We start from the raw sequence: 12987 nt of genomic DNA on the forward strand, positions 1-12987 counted from the left end.
GAGGAGGTCGGAACCGAGTACGCCTCGATATCCGTCAACTCATCTGCAGCATCCGACCGACAGACGCCCGCAGCGAAAAGCAGTTGAGCAGCGAACGCAACCGACTCCGCCGCCCGCTCCAGCCCAGACAAAAAATAGCCTGTACAAATATCCCACATCTCCTACCAAACTAGCCTGGCCAGCCTGGGTCCTGCGCCCCGATTTGCTGCGTACTAAGAGCGAGTACATGCCCACCCTCTAGCCGCACTGGGCTTGATCTGGATCTTGAACTGGGGCGCTCCCTCGAGCAGTCGGTTTGTACCCTACGAAACGGCGAAATACCACCCCTACCTCACATTCAACCCACACCTTGTTTCCTCCCCGTCCCTATCATTTCCCGTACCAACTGCTCGATTTACTACGCTCTCTCCCCTCCACATTCCATTTCTTTTTTCTCTCTCTCTATCTCCCGCTACTGCCTGTACTGTCTGTACTAGACCGTAGGTATCAAGACGCCGGCTTCCTCCTCCTGTGTGGTCTCTTCCGCTCCTTTTACCCATTCCCTTGACCTACACCACAGCTTGTCGCGCGTCTAGCCTACCTCCCTCGCAACCCCTTCTGCCCGAAACGCACATCGCCAACAACACATCTTGCCCGCCATGACTCTTTTCGGCTGGTGCACGCGGCGTGCAGGAGGGCTGGCTATGATAGCTACCATCGCTCTGAGCTACTGGGTCATCACGAGAGAAGCGGCCACGCCAGGGTTTGGCTACATCAAATACTGGCAGACGAGTTCACTGGGCATTGCCGGCTCTTCTGTAACCTCTGCTGCAACTGACGCAGCCACTGGCACCACCGGAGCCGGAATATGGACGACCATCTTCGCCTACTACTGCCTCTTCATCCACATACTTGTCACCTGCTTCCCGATCCGCTCCTGCTGGTCGATTTTCGATCTCACCCGCAGCTTGAAGAAAATGGCGCGCAGCAAGGCTCTTCGGGACATCAAGATGTCTCACCATCGACGACGAGGCTCTTCCACTTCGCTTTCTAGCTCTGAGACGTTGACCTCTTCCCGAGATGGATCGGCATTTTCCTCTAGTACCAGCAGCGAAGCTGGCGATTTCGAACTCGATATGTACACAGATGGCGATGCTATCAATACCGATAACGTTATTCACGCAATTGTTATCCCCAATTACAAGGAAGAAGTCGACATTCTAAGGGAAACATTGGAAGTCCTCGCCTCTCACCCTCAGGCGCGATACACGTACGATGTAAGTTTTATCTTCCAGCTTGTTTCGCGTACCGCTGCACTGGCTCGCTCGCCAATGGCAACGACGATCAATCGATCGTCAACGCCATCTACGAGATTGACGCCGGGATGGAGGATGATCAATTGAAGTAGTTCTGGGTGTTTGAGTGCCAGTTTGGACGGAATCGTCATGAACCCCTGTGGATATTGCTGACACATGTACTATAGGTCTACCTCGGTATGGAACAGCGCGAGCACAACGTCGAGCTCAAGGCTATGAACCTGATTCAAGAATTCGCCAAGAAGTTCCGCTCCATCGACTTCACGCTGCACCCTTCTGACATCCCTGGTGAATCTCCTGGAAAGGGTAGCAACATGGCATGGGCCGCACGGAAACTCAGTGAAAAGTACCCCTTGGCTATGCGCAAGGATGTCATTGTGACTGGAATTGATGGTAAGACCACTAAAGGCAAAATCCTGTTTTGTGAAAGGAGGAGCAACAACTAATACAGCATGATAATTTAGCCGATAGCCATTTGGCTTCCAACTATTTTGCTCTGCTCACGAGCATGCACTTGTCGCACCCGGAAACCGCCACCACGACCTTATACGCTGCCCCCATTATTTTCGACCGTAACGCCCATAACATCCCCGCCGTCGTCCGTGTTGGTGACATCCTCTGGGCCGGTGCCGGTATGTCTGGTCTGTACAGCGGTTCAACAATTGCTCCGCCTACTTCTGTCTACTCTGTGCCGCTTCAGCTGGTCGATCGTGTAGGTGGTTGGGATAGTGACGCTGAGGCTATCGGCGAAGACCTGCATATGTATCTGAAGTGCTTTTTTGCGCTGAATGGCAATCTGACCGTCCGAACCGTGCTCAGCCCGGTGAGCCAAACTAATGTCAAGGGCGACGGCGGCGAGGGTGTTGGCGGAGTGTACAACGACGTGAAGGCGCGATACAAGCAGGCCCTCCGACACATGTGGGGTGCTCTCGATTCTGGCTATGCCATTCGCAAGTTTGCGGAAGTGTGGCAGGAGAGGAAGCACACTTCAAGAGCTTTCCGCCCCCTTCACATGACCATGAACGATCCTTCTGATGATTATATCCCCCAAATCGATGGCCTGAGCCCCGAACAGACCGTCGAGAGCGGTATCTTCTCGGACGTCACCACGGATACGCTGAAGGATCCCAACTGGGAGCGCATGCTCTACCTGGCCCATCGCATGTTCGAAGCTCATTTCCTACCTGTGCAGATGACAATTTTGGTCATCGCATCCACGCTATACGTCTGGGTTACGGAAGGAAACTCTGATCCTCACTCACTAGCATGGATCTTCGATGTCTGCAACGTGCTGCGTACCCTTGGTTTCATGGAAGTCGCCTTGAATCTCTTCCTATACGAAAGGTTCCACCGAGCAAACGTCGCCAACCGCGAACGCGAGATGACTGAGGCTGGCATCGCTAAGGGCATGTGCTTCTCGCATCGCAAAGTCAGCAAGAACTTTGTTGACTACATCATGGTTCCGCTGGTTGCGCCGCTATACGGCGCTATTCCCGGCGCCCAGGCACAAATCTGCCACTTTTGGACACAGAGCCTGGTCTACACCGTGAGCAAGAAGGTAACGAGGCAAAGAGCCAAATCGTTATCAGCCTCTGCCATGGTATAGCGGGTCTGTTCGTTTGTGTACGTTTTGGGTTTGGGTGTATTTCTTGTATAGGTCAATTTCAGGCAGAGAACTGTGACCTGGCTTTTTGTTGTTTTCTTTTCTTTGTTCGATTCGCTGCACACCATTTGAAGACCGATCCCGGCGACGTTTAACTCGACCTTTATCGACAACGGCTCCGAGAAGCATGTAAATAGAGGACATGATGTTGATATGCATGGCACGGCATCGGCATTGGCATTCTAGATATGGGGGGTAAACTTATCTGGGCCCTACGGAGTTCTCGGAGCAATTTGCAGGAAAATGATGACTTCACATCAATCCTGCCGGCATTCGTTTATACGGCAAGAAGGGAGCGCGGCGCCATTGGCGACACAATCGCGGAATCCATGTGCAACGAGCTGTATCGACTCGACGCAAGCATGTGTCCACGCGGGCAAGGGGGCTAGCCCGGCAGAGTTCGAAGAGGTCGTCACGCTCTCGAATGGGCAAGCACGTCATCGTCTTCGAAACTAGCCCTATAATATCTAATACTTGTATAAGAGCAGGAATGCGACGGACAACACTGTTGGTGGAGGCAGTATCTGGACAGGTCCATTGATTATAATGGAGGGCCTCCCGACAAGTAGCGGAACTGAGGGTTGATCAAGCAAAACCCAGCTGTACAAAGATAGAGAATATCTTGTATCGTTCGAGAACTCGATCTTAGGCAGCCTTTGTGTACATATGCTAAGCTCGTCTCGAGACGAATCGATAAGACATGATCAATGAAAGAAACATGTCCGATATTCCAAAACCTCGCATCTGAAATGCAACGTCTTAAAAAAGGACTCACCACTTTTGTTTAGGCTTGGTGTTTTCTTCGAAATGCCGGTGTCCTCGGAGAACTTGATGATGGTAGCATAACATGTGATACCTATATGTACCGTCCAAGTCCGAAGCTCGACGGGGTTATAACCTAATAACAGCCAATCATCTAACACCGTTAGCGGACCCACCCCAGCATCGCACTTAACACCGGACCCAACCGGTTATATGAGGACGGCGGCGCGAAGTTTATGTATCCGTGGGATCGTGGTGCCGCGTGTCCGCCGGATGCTAAGAGTTGTCGAATTGGGTGGTCGCTAGTCTCGAGGTGGGTATAAAGTCAATCTCATCTGCTTCAAGTACGATTATAGACAAACGTATCGCATCCAGCCTGCTCATACTACCTGTGCAAGCCATCCCTCACCTTCCCCTTTAAATCCAACTTCCATACCAGCTCTTGCGAGCATATCTGATCGACCATGGGCAAGAACAACGTGGTTCGCATTGGCATCTTCATACCTACCGAATGCCAGCTCCTAGAGCGTCGCATGTGTTGATATATTCGGCACAATATCGCACGAGTACATGTCGCTGGTTGCCGGCCTCGTCCCCCAGGCCGTCATCGACCTCGCGCCCTCGGTGCAAATCTCGTATATCCGGGGGTCCTTCTCCTGCTCCTGCTACTGCTACTGCTGATACGAAGTTCACGGCCTCCTCGGGTCAGGCCGCCGCCGCCAACAACAACATGATCCCCCTCACGTCGGGCATGAGCATCCCGCGCACGCACCACTACTCCGAAGCGGCCGTGGGGCCCGGGAAGCTCGACATCGTGCTGGTGCCGGGGCCGGACCCAAGCACGACGTTCGAGGCCGGCGCGGTCGCGTGGCTGCGGCGCCAGGGCGAGGTCGAGACTACGGACATCCTGTCTGTTTGCACGGGGATACTCCTCTGCGGCGAGGCGGGGCTGCTCAAGGGCAGGACGGCGTGCGGGCCGCGCGGGCTGCAGGACAAGATTCGCGACATGTTCGGCCCCGATGTCGTCTTGAAGGGTACGGAGCTTCGGTGGGTCCAGGACGGGCGATTTTGGTCGAGTGGTGAGTCGTCACATCTTTCATTCATTACTATTTCCTCTGGTTGTCGCTCTACCGCAAGTCCAAACCGAAGGAGACAAAAACAAAGAGAGAGAAAATAGCCAGGCAAAATTTGAGAAGAAATGCTCCGGTCTACCTTTATGTAATGGCAGTCCAGAGTTGTTGGGTCATATGCAATGGTGCCAGGCTAGTGCCCGAGCCTTCCGAGATATCAGACACTGAGCTTTTTTTTTTTCCCTTGCCCCCCATTTGTTCACGAGCGTGATTTCCTCAATGGACCAGCGGAAAAGCTCGGTTGGCGGGTGATGTCCTCGCATTCGGACAGCAGCTGACATGCCGGTCGACTTCTTGTGCAATGTAGGTGGCGTGACCAATGGAAACGATCTCGTGGCGGCTTACGCCCGGCAGTCCAAGCACTTCCCGAGGCCGGTCGTCGAGGTGGTTCTCGCCATGACGGATACCGGCGATCGAGCGCAGAAGTACAGTCAAGGGCAGACGAGTTTTGTCCTGGGCATGATACGGAACGTACTGGGTGCGGTCTTCTTGGGCTTCTGGCGTCGGAAGTAATAAGGAAGAGAGATTGTGTGTGAGAGAGAATGAAGGATAGAGGGTTGAGGTGATAGCAAAGTTGGGGAAGTAAATGCGGTGTAAGCTTGCTGTGTGAGCTGACGGCCAGCGATATAGCGTGATCTGGGTGCTTATGTACATGTATTCAATGCTACGATCATGGACCGTTCGCGTCCCGCTTCCCGCGATTTGGATGACGAATAGATTCACGATCAAAGATGTGGTGGATTGTTGGTGGCGTGACCTATAGCATTAGTTGCCTGACTCCTCACTAACGTACAAGCCAGCCAGCCCACCTTGATAAACCACTATAAAAGGAAAGCAGTCTACTACGTTGTGATGAAGAATGCTTCAGTTGATCAAGTTACACGAGAACATCTCAGTATATTCGGGTAGCAAGAGCTGCGCGTCTCGTCAATCCCTTCTTCTCCGTTCTCGCCGGCCCTCAGCCCAAGACTGTTTGGGCTCTGCTTGCTTCCAGGGTAGAAGGTCGTCGGGTATCTGCAAAATAAGACCGAACTCGACCACAGCAAGCAGCCGTGAGTTTCAACGGTTCGTCAACGTGCCCAGAGACCAAGCAATTGATTCGAATTGCCAGCCAACCATGCCATTGCCAGATATCAATGCACTCACAGCAACTGTTTTCTACAGGTAGGTACGGATACGTAGGCATGTAATGTTTGAAGATAACTGGTGGGCGTTAGACACGACTAAGAACTCTGATCATTTCAATGGGGCAGGTCAGGTCAGGTCAGATCAGATCAACATCAACTGGCCAATCGGGGATAATACCCAGCAAGAACCGCAGTAAACCGCAGTATTGTATCATTCTTTAAATCTACCCGTCAAATAAAAGGTTTAGACAATGCGAAGATCGGAATAGGTTAATGCTAAGAAGCATACATGTAGCTACCAGCGTCTCTGGTCCTCGCCTACCTAATAGTCTGGAGGGGTTCATATAGAACTTGGGACCCAAGGTTGTATAGTATTTAGTACATATGGCGGTGAGCGGCACTCATGATCAACAAAGGCTTTCACTGGTGTCTGGATACCTACATACTTGAATACTGTATAACAGAGCTCTGGCAATTTCTGTATGTACGTGTGAGGAAACTTCAGTATTTGTGGCATTGCTTGAGTCAGGTAGGTCTGTCAATCTTGTACACCACACCCGCGTTTGATACTCTGGAGCAATGTACAATACGTGAAGTAAGGACTTGATTGATGTCAGTCAGGTCCCTGGAAAATGTTTAGTTTGTCCCGGGTGGGCGCCTGAGGTGCCCGGGCAACCAGCTTTTTCTTGTCCTACCCGTCCCATAAAAGGCCCATTTAGCGGGAAGGCGGGCTTATCAGTTGCTAGAGTGGAGTCGGGAGCCGGCCTTATCGAAAAAAGTTTCTATTTGGCAAGCCTCGAACAGTACCAAAAATTCGACGAATGCTTCATCATACCCTCTTCTCCGTCCCATTGAACATCCTTCTTTTTCCCCTTCTTCTTCCTCCCCTCCCCCATTGAGACAGGATTCAATTCGACAAGACCATTCGCTTAAATCTTGCTCTTACGCATTTACCCAATCATTTAGTAACTGCGCTCTCACACGCTCTCACCACAATGTCTGGAATGAAGACTGTCGCCCTCTATGGCCTGGAGGTCCCTCCGGGAAGCATCTTGATTCCCGCCATGATGGAGGATAGCTTCCCTGATGCTTCTGTAAGTCTAATAATGCTACTCATTCCCTAACCATTCCTACCCAATAATCGCGCTTGCGCCCGCTTGCGGTCGTATGCAATCGAACGATCCAGTCGACTAACATGACAACTAGTTCCGCATTACCATGGCTGCGCTCGACCCCACGGAAGAGCCTGAGGCTGACGAGGATGGAAAAATCCCCTCCATCCCCCGCTCCACCTTAAAGATCGTTCGCCAGAGGTACCCCGACATGGACAACGAGGTTGATGATGAGTACCTTGAGTCGCTCGTACGTGGCGGTTCCGATGATGATGAGGAGGACTCCGACGAGGAGGAAGAGGTCAACGGCGGCCCCAGCGACCCTTCCAAGTCCAAGAAGGCCAAGCAGGCTGCTGCCCTCAAGAAACTCATTGCGGCGGCACAGGAAGAATCCGATGAGGAGATGGCCGATGCCAAGACAAACGGCAAGGCCAAGAAGGGCAAGCAGCCCGCCACCTCGGATGACGAGGATGACGATGAGGATGATGAGGATGACGAGGATCTCGATTGGAGGAGAACGTCATCTGCACTCTTGACACCGAGCGCGTAAGCCATGAAGTATACCTACGGCCCCTGAATGAACGTGTTCCTGACCATCAATAGAACTACCAACAACCTCTGGACATCACCATCAGCCCGGAGGAGAAGGTCTTCTTCATCGTCCAGGGTACCCACACGGTTCACCTCACCGGTAACTACATCGTCGATGCTGATGATTTTGACTCGGATGAGGAGGATGAGGAAGATGACGAGTACGACGACTTCCCCGATGAGCTTGAGGCCATGTACGGCGAGGGCTCCGACGAGTCAGAGGATGACGAGCTCGATGGTCTTGAGGACCCCCGCGTCATGGAGATCGATGACGAGGAGGAGGCTCCCAAGCTGGTCGCCGCTGATTCCAAGAAGGGAAAGAAGCGCGCTGCTGATGAGGAGGCCGAGACGCTCGATTCTCTGATTGCCAAGTCGGATGCGAAGCTCAGCAAGAAGCAGCAGAAGAAGCTGAAGAACAACAAGGGCGATGCCGTCGAGGTCGAGGACAAGGCCGCCAAGGAGTCTCCCAAGGACGCTAAGAAGGTGCAGTTCGCCAAGAACCTCGAGCAGGGTCCTACCGGTCCCGCTGCCGAGAAGGAGAAGGAGAACGGCCCCAAGCCTGGTATCAAGGTTGTCCAGGGCGTCACCATCGATGACCGCAAGATCGGCACTGGCCGTGCTGTGAAGAAGGGCAACAAGGTTGGTGTTCGTTACATCGGCAAGCTCCAAGATGGCAAGGTCTTTGACTGTAAGTATCCACCCACCGTGTTTCCATGATCGTGTCCATCGTCGCTAACCTACTTTATAGCCAACAAGAAGGGCAAGCCATTCCAGTTCACCGCCGGCAGTGGCCAGGTCATCAAGGGCTGGGACATCGGCCTCATGGGCATGGCCGTTGGTGGTGAGCGTCGCCTGACGATCCCTGCCAGCCTCGCCTACGGCAGCAAGTCGCAGCCCGGTATCCCCGGCAACTCGACGTTGGTGTTCGATATCAAGCTGTTGGAGATCAAGTAAACTTGACGGTTCCGAAGCTTTCCTGTGCGGTGTACATACGATGGGCGCGGTTTTAATGATGGCAGCGTGCCCATGTCCTGGACGGATTCCCATTCGTGGCTGTACTCTACTCCATTGCGGCTGTGTTCATCGACAGCCTAGTCTCTGAGCTTCATGATTTCCTTGTCACCACACACGATTTTCCTACAAACAAACCCAGCGCTGTGTTAAGGTCTCCGACCTGCGCGGGTCTGCGAGGACCCGGGTCCACGGACACGGTAGGCAGACGTTGTCACAAGGGATGACGAGCTCTGCATTGCATCTCAGGCGTATGAAAAGTTGATTTTGGGATCTGGGTTTCCGTTAACATTGGTATTTTTCCTTTGCCTTGTTTCCTAGGCCAGCGCAGATAGATTCAGACCAAGAATTAATCAATGACTTGCCGTGTATTATTTATCTTCGATTCGTCTTATTCCTCTCCTTTCTCCGCTGGTAGCTGATGTGACTTCAATGGGACTACCTCATGTACTCCCGTCAATGCGTCTGCCTGTATCAGCCATTAGAATCTGTGTTGATGATGGAAGGAGCAACGGCCTAGAGCGACTTTATTTTGGCACTGAAGGCAGGGACGAGCGAGGGGCCGGAGCTATCACTCCTTGCGTTCCTTGGACGCCCAGTGTCTTAAAGTCCAGTCGGAAGGCGCAAGTGACCTTTTGGCCTCCCAACAACCGTTCGTAACAGCCGTGATATTTGAACTAATGCATGGGTAGCACGATGCTCCTCCGTTTTGCCCAACCAGCAAACATAGCTTGCATTGCTCAAGACACAGTGAAGCAAAACTTCACTCTCTTGCAGGCGATTCTCCGTCACTCCGGAGCCAGCAGAATTGGTGGTTTTTCTTATCATTGTCGCTCATCTGTCATTTCTTACAGTCGTTATCACCAACAGTATTGTTCAGCAGCAGCGCCTTAACTGCAGAGACCGACCCATGATCGGCTGTAGCCATGAAACGGAATACTGCTGCGCTCAGCAGCCGCCCAACTGCACAAGTGGACTCACAAGCAGTCGATTCCTCCTCGTCAGTGTCGGTGACGGGTGAGCCTCCAAGAAAGTTACGGCGGCAAGGCTCGAGGATAAGATCGGTCCTCCGTTCCTTGACGAATAGTGGTAAGAGCCCTTTAGCCTCGCAATGGAAGTGGAAGGGAGTATACAGTATTGTCCTAACCGACATAGCATCAGGCACTTCGTTGCATGAGCGTGCCAGCCCCCAACCCAACTCACCGCCACCGGTAAACGAGAAGAAGTCATATAAGCAAGATGACGGTCTGCTCAAGCGGTTCTCCTTCCCTGGGTTGCAGTCTCCGTTCAAACCCGCCGCCACCATCATTCATCGCAAGCCTTCCAAACCAAGATGCTCCATTCGTTCTATGGAAAGGCCGCAAGAGCAAGATGTGCCGCCGTAGTTCAGTGGCCTAGAGCATGGCCTCGACGCTGGAACCCCACAATCCTCAACATCTAATAGCAACAGTAACAGCAATAGCAATAGCAACACAAACTCGAGTGGCAGATACCCAGGTCATCCAATCGAACCCACCGTCACGCCAGCAACCTCTTTGGACTCGAAGGTCTCGCACCAGGACACCAGTTCGACAGAGAAGAAGCCCAAGGCCGCCAGTGTTCTTCGCCGCGAAGTTGCCCCCGAGATCGATTCGAGCCCAGACTCGACGCTGGAGCCAATAGAGGAGACTGCCCTAGATCAATTGAATCCAACTGTCTTGACGGTTGAAAAGGCCTCGGCTGCCAAGATCTATCTGGAAACCTATTTCAATGAGGTCCTTACAAAGAACAGCCCGAGGCACCTACGCCTCCAACTCCTTGAAGCGGATCTTTGGGGCAGACGCGAGGAGCTAAGCCCACCCGAGAAGGACTACCGGCGTCGTATGTTCTACAAGCAGGAGACGGACCACATGCGCGAGACACGCGTACTGAAAGCCAAGAGTACCAGTGTGATGAGAGGCTTACACAACGAGCTGGCTGATAATTATCAAGTATTGAAGATTCTAGGCAAAGGAAGCTTTGGTGTGGTTAGGCTGGTCAAGGAGAAGACTAGCAATAGCTTCACCAACCAAACCGTACCAGATAAGAAGCCTGTTTACGCCATGAAGGTGATCCGTAAGTCTGCGATGCTGCGAACAAGCCAAGAGGGGCACTTGAGGGCGGAGAGGGACTTCCTGGTCTCCTCTGAAGGTTCAAGATGGTACGCACCGTCCCTGATGCAAGACGAGAAGGTTGTTGACATGGAATAACATGGCAATTTGTAGGATTGTCCCCCTGATCGCCAGCTTCCAAGACCCTGCCAATCTGTATTTGGTCATGGAATACATGCCCGGCGGCGACTTTCTCGGTCTACTCATCCGCGAAAATATCCTGAATGAACCAGTAGCCAAGTTCTTCATTGCTGAGATGATCCTTTGCATCGAGGAAGCACACTCCTTGCGTTGGATACACCGTGACATCAAACCAGACAATTTCCTGGTGTCAGCTACGGGCCACCTCAAGATATCCGACTTTGGTCTTGCCTTTGACGGTCATTGGTCGCATGATACAAGCTACTATCACACCCATCGCTACAGTCTTGTCCATAAGCTTGGTCTCACCATCGAGGGTAATGCCGTTGATCGGTCTGAAGGCTTTCAGGGCACGCTCAAATGGGCGCAGAACGTGGCCGAGACAATGCGGAAGCATGAGCGTAATGCACCAGAGAACGGTTCCCCGCCACAGACCTGGACGAGCCTCTCTTGAACTGGCGCAACCGTTGCGGAAATCGACAGTCTGCTCGATCAGTTGTTGGGACTAGTCAGTACATGGCACCCGAAGTGATTCGTGAGGGCGAGTACGATGCCAGATGTGACTGGTGGAGTCTCGGGGATTATCTTGTACGAATGCATCTATGGCCACACCCCTTTTCTGTCCGAAGAAGGCGGTCGTCAGGAGACAAAACGCAACATCGTCAACCACCAGAGCACGTTTGCCTTTCCGCCACGCCCGGCCGTGTCACGCCGCTGCATGGACCTGATGGCCAGCTTGATGCGCGAAAAGGAAAGTCGTATCTGCTCAAAACGCTACCATGCTCGGGATTCTCAGTCACTTCCAATCCAGCCTTTCCGCTCGTGTCGCCGTCAGTCCAATCGTGATTGGACTGGCCGAGCGGTATATCCACACGATGCGGAAGATCTCAAAGCACACAAATGGTTCCGTGGCATCCCCTGGGACAAACTGCACACGGTTCAGCCACCATTCGTGCCTGAAATCTCGAGTCTCGAAGATACACATTATTTTGACGAAGAGGAGCCCATCTCGGACTGGTCAGAATCGCAGCCAGATACCGATTCTTGCTCCTTTCCAGCAGATGCTGGTCTCGGTATGGGAGATGGTACGGCGCCCATTGCTGTACATGGCACTGCTCGTCTACTAGACGGGCTGACGGCCAATATCCCCATGATTCCTCCTCCTGTAAACACTAATGCCCCTTCGCTAGTGGCTGTTGCAAATCGGTGCTCACGCCGGCTAGAGGCGGTGCAGCGACATCTGGCGGCGTACCCCAAGGTGGTGCGCAATATGGTAATGCACTTTGTCGAGACGCCGTATGACGCGGCACGGCTGAAGCGCATCGATCGGGAGATCGAAACGCTGACGGCGAACCCGCAGGAAGTGGAAAAGCTCAAGAAAGTGGTGCGCGCCTACGGGGCGGAAGGAGAAGAAGCGACCGCGGGACCGGCTCCTGAGAGACCGGCATACCAAAGGCCTGGTGCTCGAGGTGCGGAAGCAGAGTGCCTTCCTAGGTACACTTGGAAGAGGCGGGGTGGCAATGTGCTCGGCGATGCTTGGAATGATGCCGCGGATGGGATGGTAGGCGTCGTAGGGAACATGGAGCTGGATGGTTCGCCGGCGGCAGCATGGCCGCCGCGGAGAACTAGGTTTATAGGAGAGGCATGGGTTGATGGTATCGGAGGGCTGGCGGCCGTTGCCCGCTGAGGAGAAATCATATCGAGTGGAATGACTAGGTCGGTGTTGAGGCTGTTAAGGGATACCAGTCCCTCTGCCGAGCACCGATTCTTACGGAAAACTATTAGGTGGGCGTATCAAGTTTGCTCGACAGCGAGAGCTCGAGCATGAGGGAAAGGTAGACATGATGAGAATTGCTGTGAAGTTGGAGAGGGGGTAAACAGACTTAAAGCCGTAATTATACCCTAGTCATTATTCGTTAATCAACGCCCCTATCGGCACGTATACTTTATGTGGCCACGCCCCTTTATACGACATGGTGTGGTGTGTGGCCTACAGGCGTATATAATAAGAAGGTGTTGCCATAAT

At 52.9% G+C, this 12987-nt stretch overlaps 5 protein-coding genes across 5 annotated transcripts; all 5 read left to right on the forward strand.

Moving 5' to 3' along the window:
• Window positions 1–638: 638 nt before the first annotated feature.
• Window positions 639–2901, forward strand: PG994_011473 (uncharacterized protein; the record flags this gene model as incomplete). Its single annotated transcript, XM_066862882.1, has 3 exons — window positions 639–1256; window positions 1463–1688; window positions 1760–2901. 3 exons carry the CDS (start codon window positions 639–641, stop codon window positions 2899–2901), a joined length of 1986 nt encoding a protein of 661 aa, XP_066711992.1.
• A 1283-nt stretch (window positions 2902–4184) lies between these two features.
• On the forward strand, window positions 4185–5363 carry PG994_011474 (class I glutamine amidotransferase-like protein; the record flags this gene model as incomplete). Its single annotated transcript, XM_066862883.1, has 4 exons — window positions 4185–4202; window positions 4246–4344; window positions 4430–4799; window positions 5158–5363. 4 exons carry the CDS (start codon window positions 4185–4187, stop codon window positions 5361–5363), a joined length of 693 nt encoding a protein of 230 aa, XP_066711993.1.
• A 1609-nt stretch (window positions 5364–6972) lies between these two features.
• Window positions 6973–8634, forward strand: PG994_011475 (uncharacterized protein; the record flags this gene model as incomplete). The annotated part of the gene is made up of 4 exons (XM_066862884.1): window positions 6973–7071; window positions 7184–7635; window positions 7725–8368; window positions 8429–8634. The coding sequence occupies 4 exons, from the start codon at window positions 6973–6975 to the stop codon at window positions 8632–8634; spliced, it is 1401 nt and encodes a 466-aa protein (XP_066711994.1).
• A 1296-nt stretch (window positions 8635–9930) lies between these two features.
• Window positions 9931–11415, forward strand: PG994_011476 (kinase domain containing protein; the record flags this gene model as incomplete). The annotated part of the gene is made up of 4 exons (XM_066862885.1): window positions 9931–10064; window positions 10148–10785; window positions 10861–10870; window positions 10956–11415. 4 exons carry the CDS (start codon window positions 9931–9933, stop codon window positions 11413–11415), a joined length of 1242 nt encoding a protein of 413 aa, XP_066711995.1.
• Window positions 11416–11511: 96 nt separating this feature from the next.
• Window positions 11512–12648, forward strand: PG994_011477 (Serine/threonine-protein kinase; the record flags this gene model as incomplete). Its single annotated transcript, XM_066862886.1, has 1 exon — window positions 11512–12648. The coding sequence occupies one exon, from the start codon at window positions 11512–11514 to the stop codon at window positions 12646–12648; it is 1137 nt and encodes a 378-aa protein (XP_066711996.1).
• Between the last annotated feature and the right edge of the window lie 339 nt (window positions 12649–12987).

The sequence above is a fragment of the Apiospora phragmitis genome (assembly GCF_038363925.1).
Source record: "Apiospora phragmitis strain CBS 135458 chromosome Unknown utg000010l:1.0-9815664.0:1.0-9183399.0, whole genome shotgun sequence".
Classification (NCBI taxonomy): Eukaryota; Fungi; Ascomycota; class Sordariomycetes; order Amphisphaeriales; family Apiosporaceae; genus Apiospora; species Apiospora phragmitis.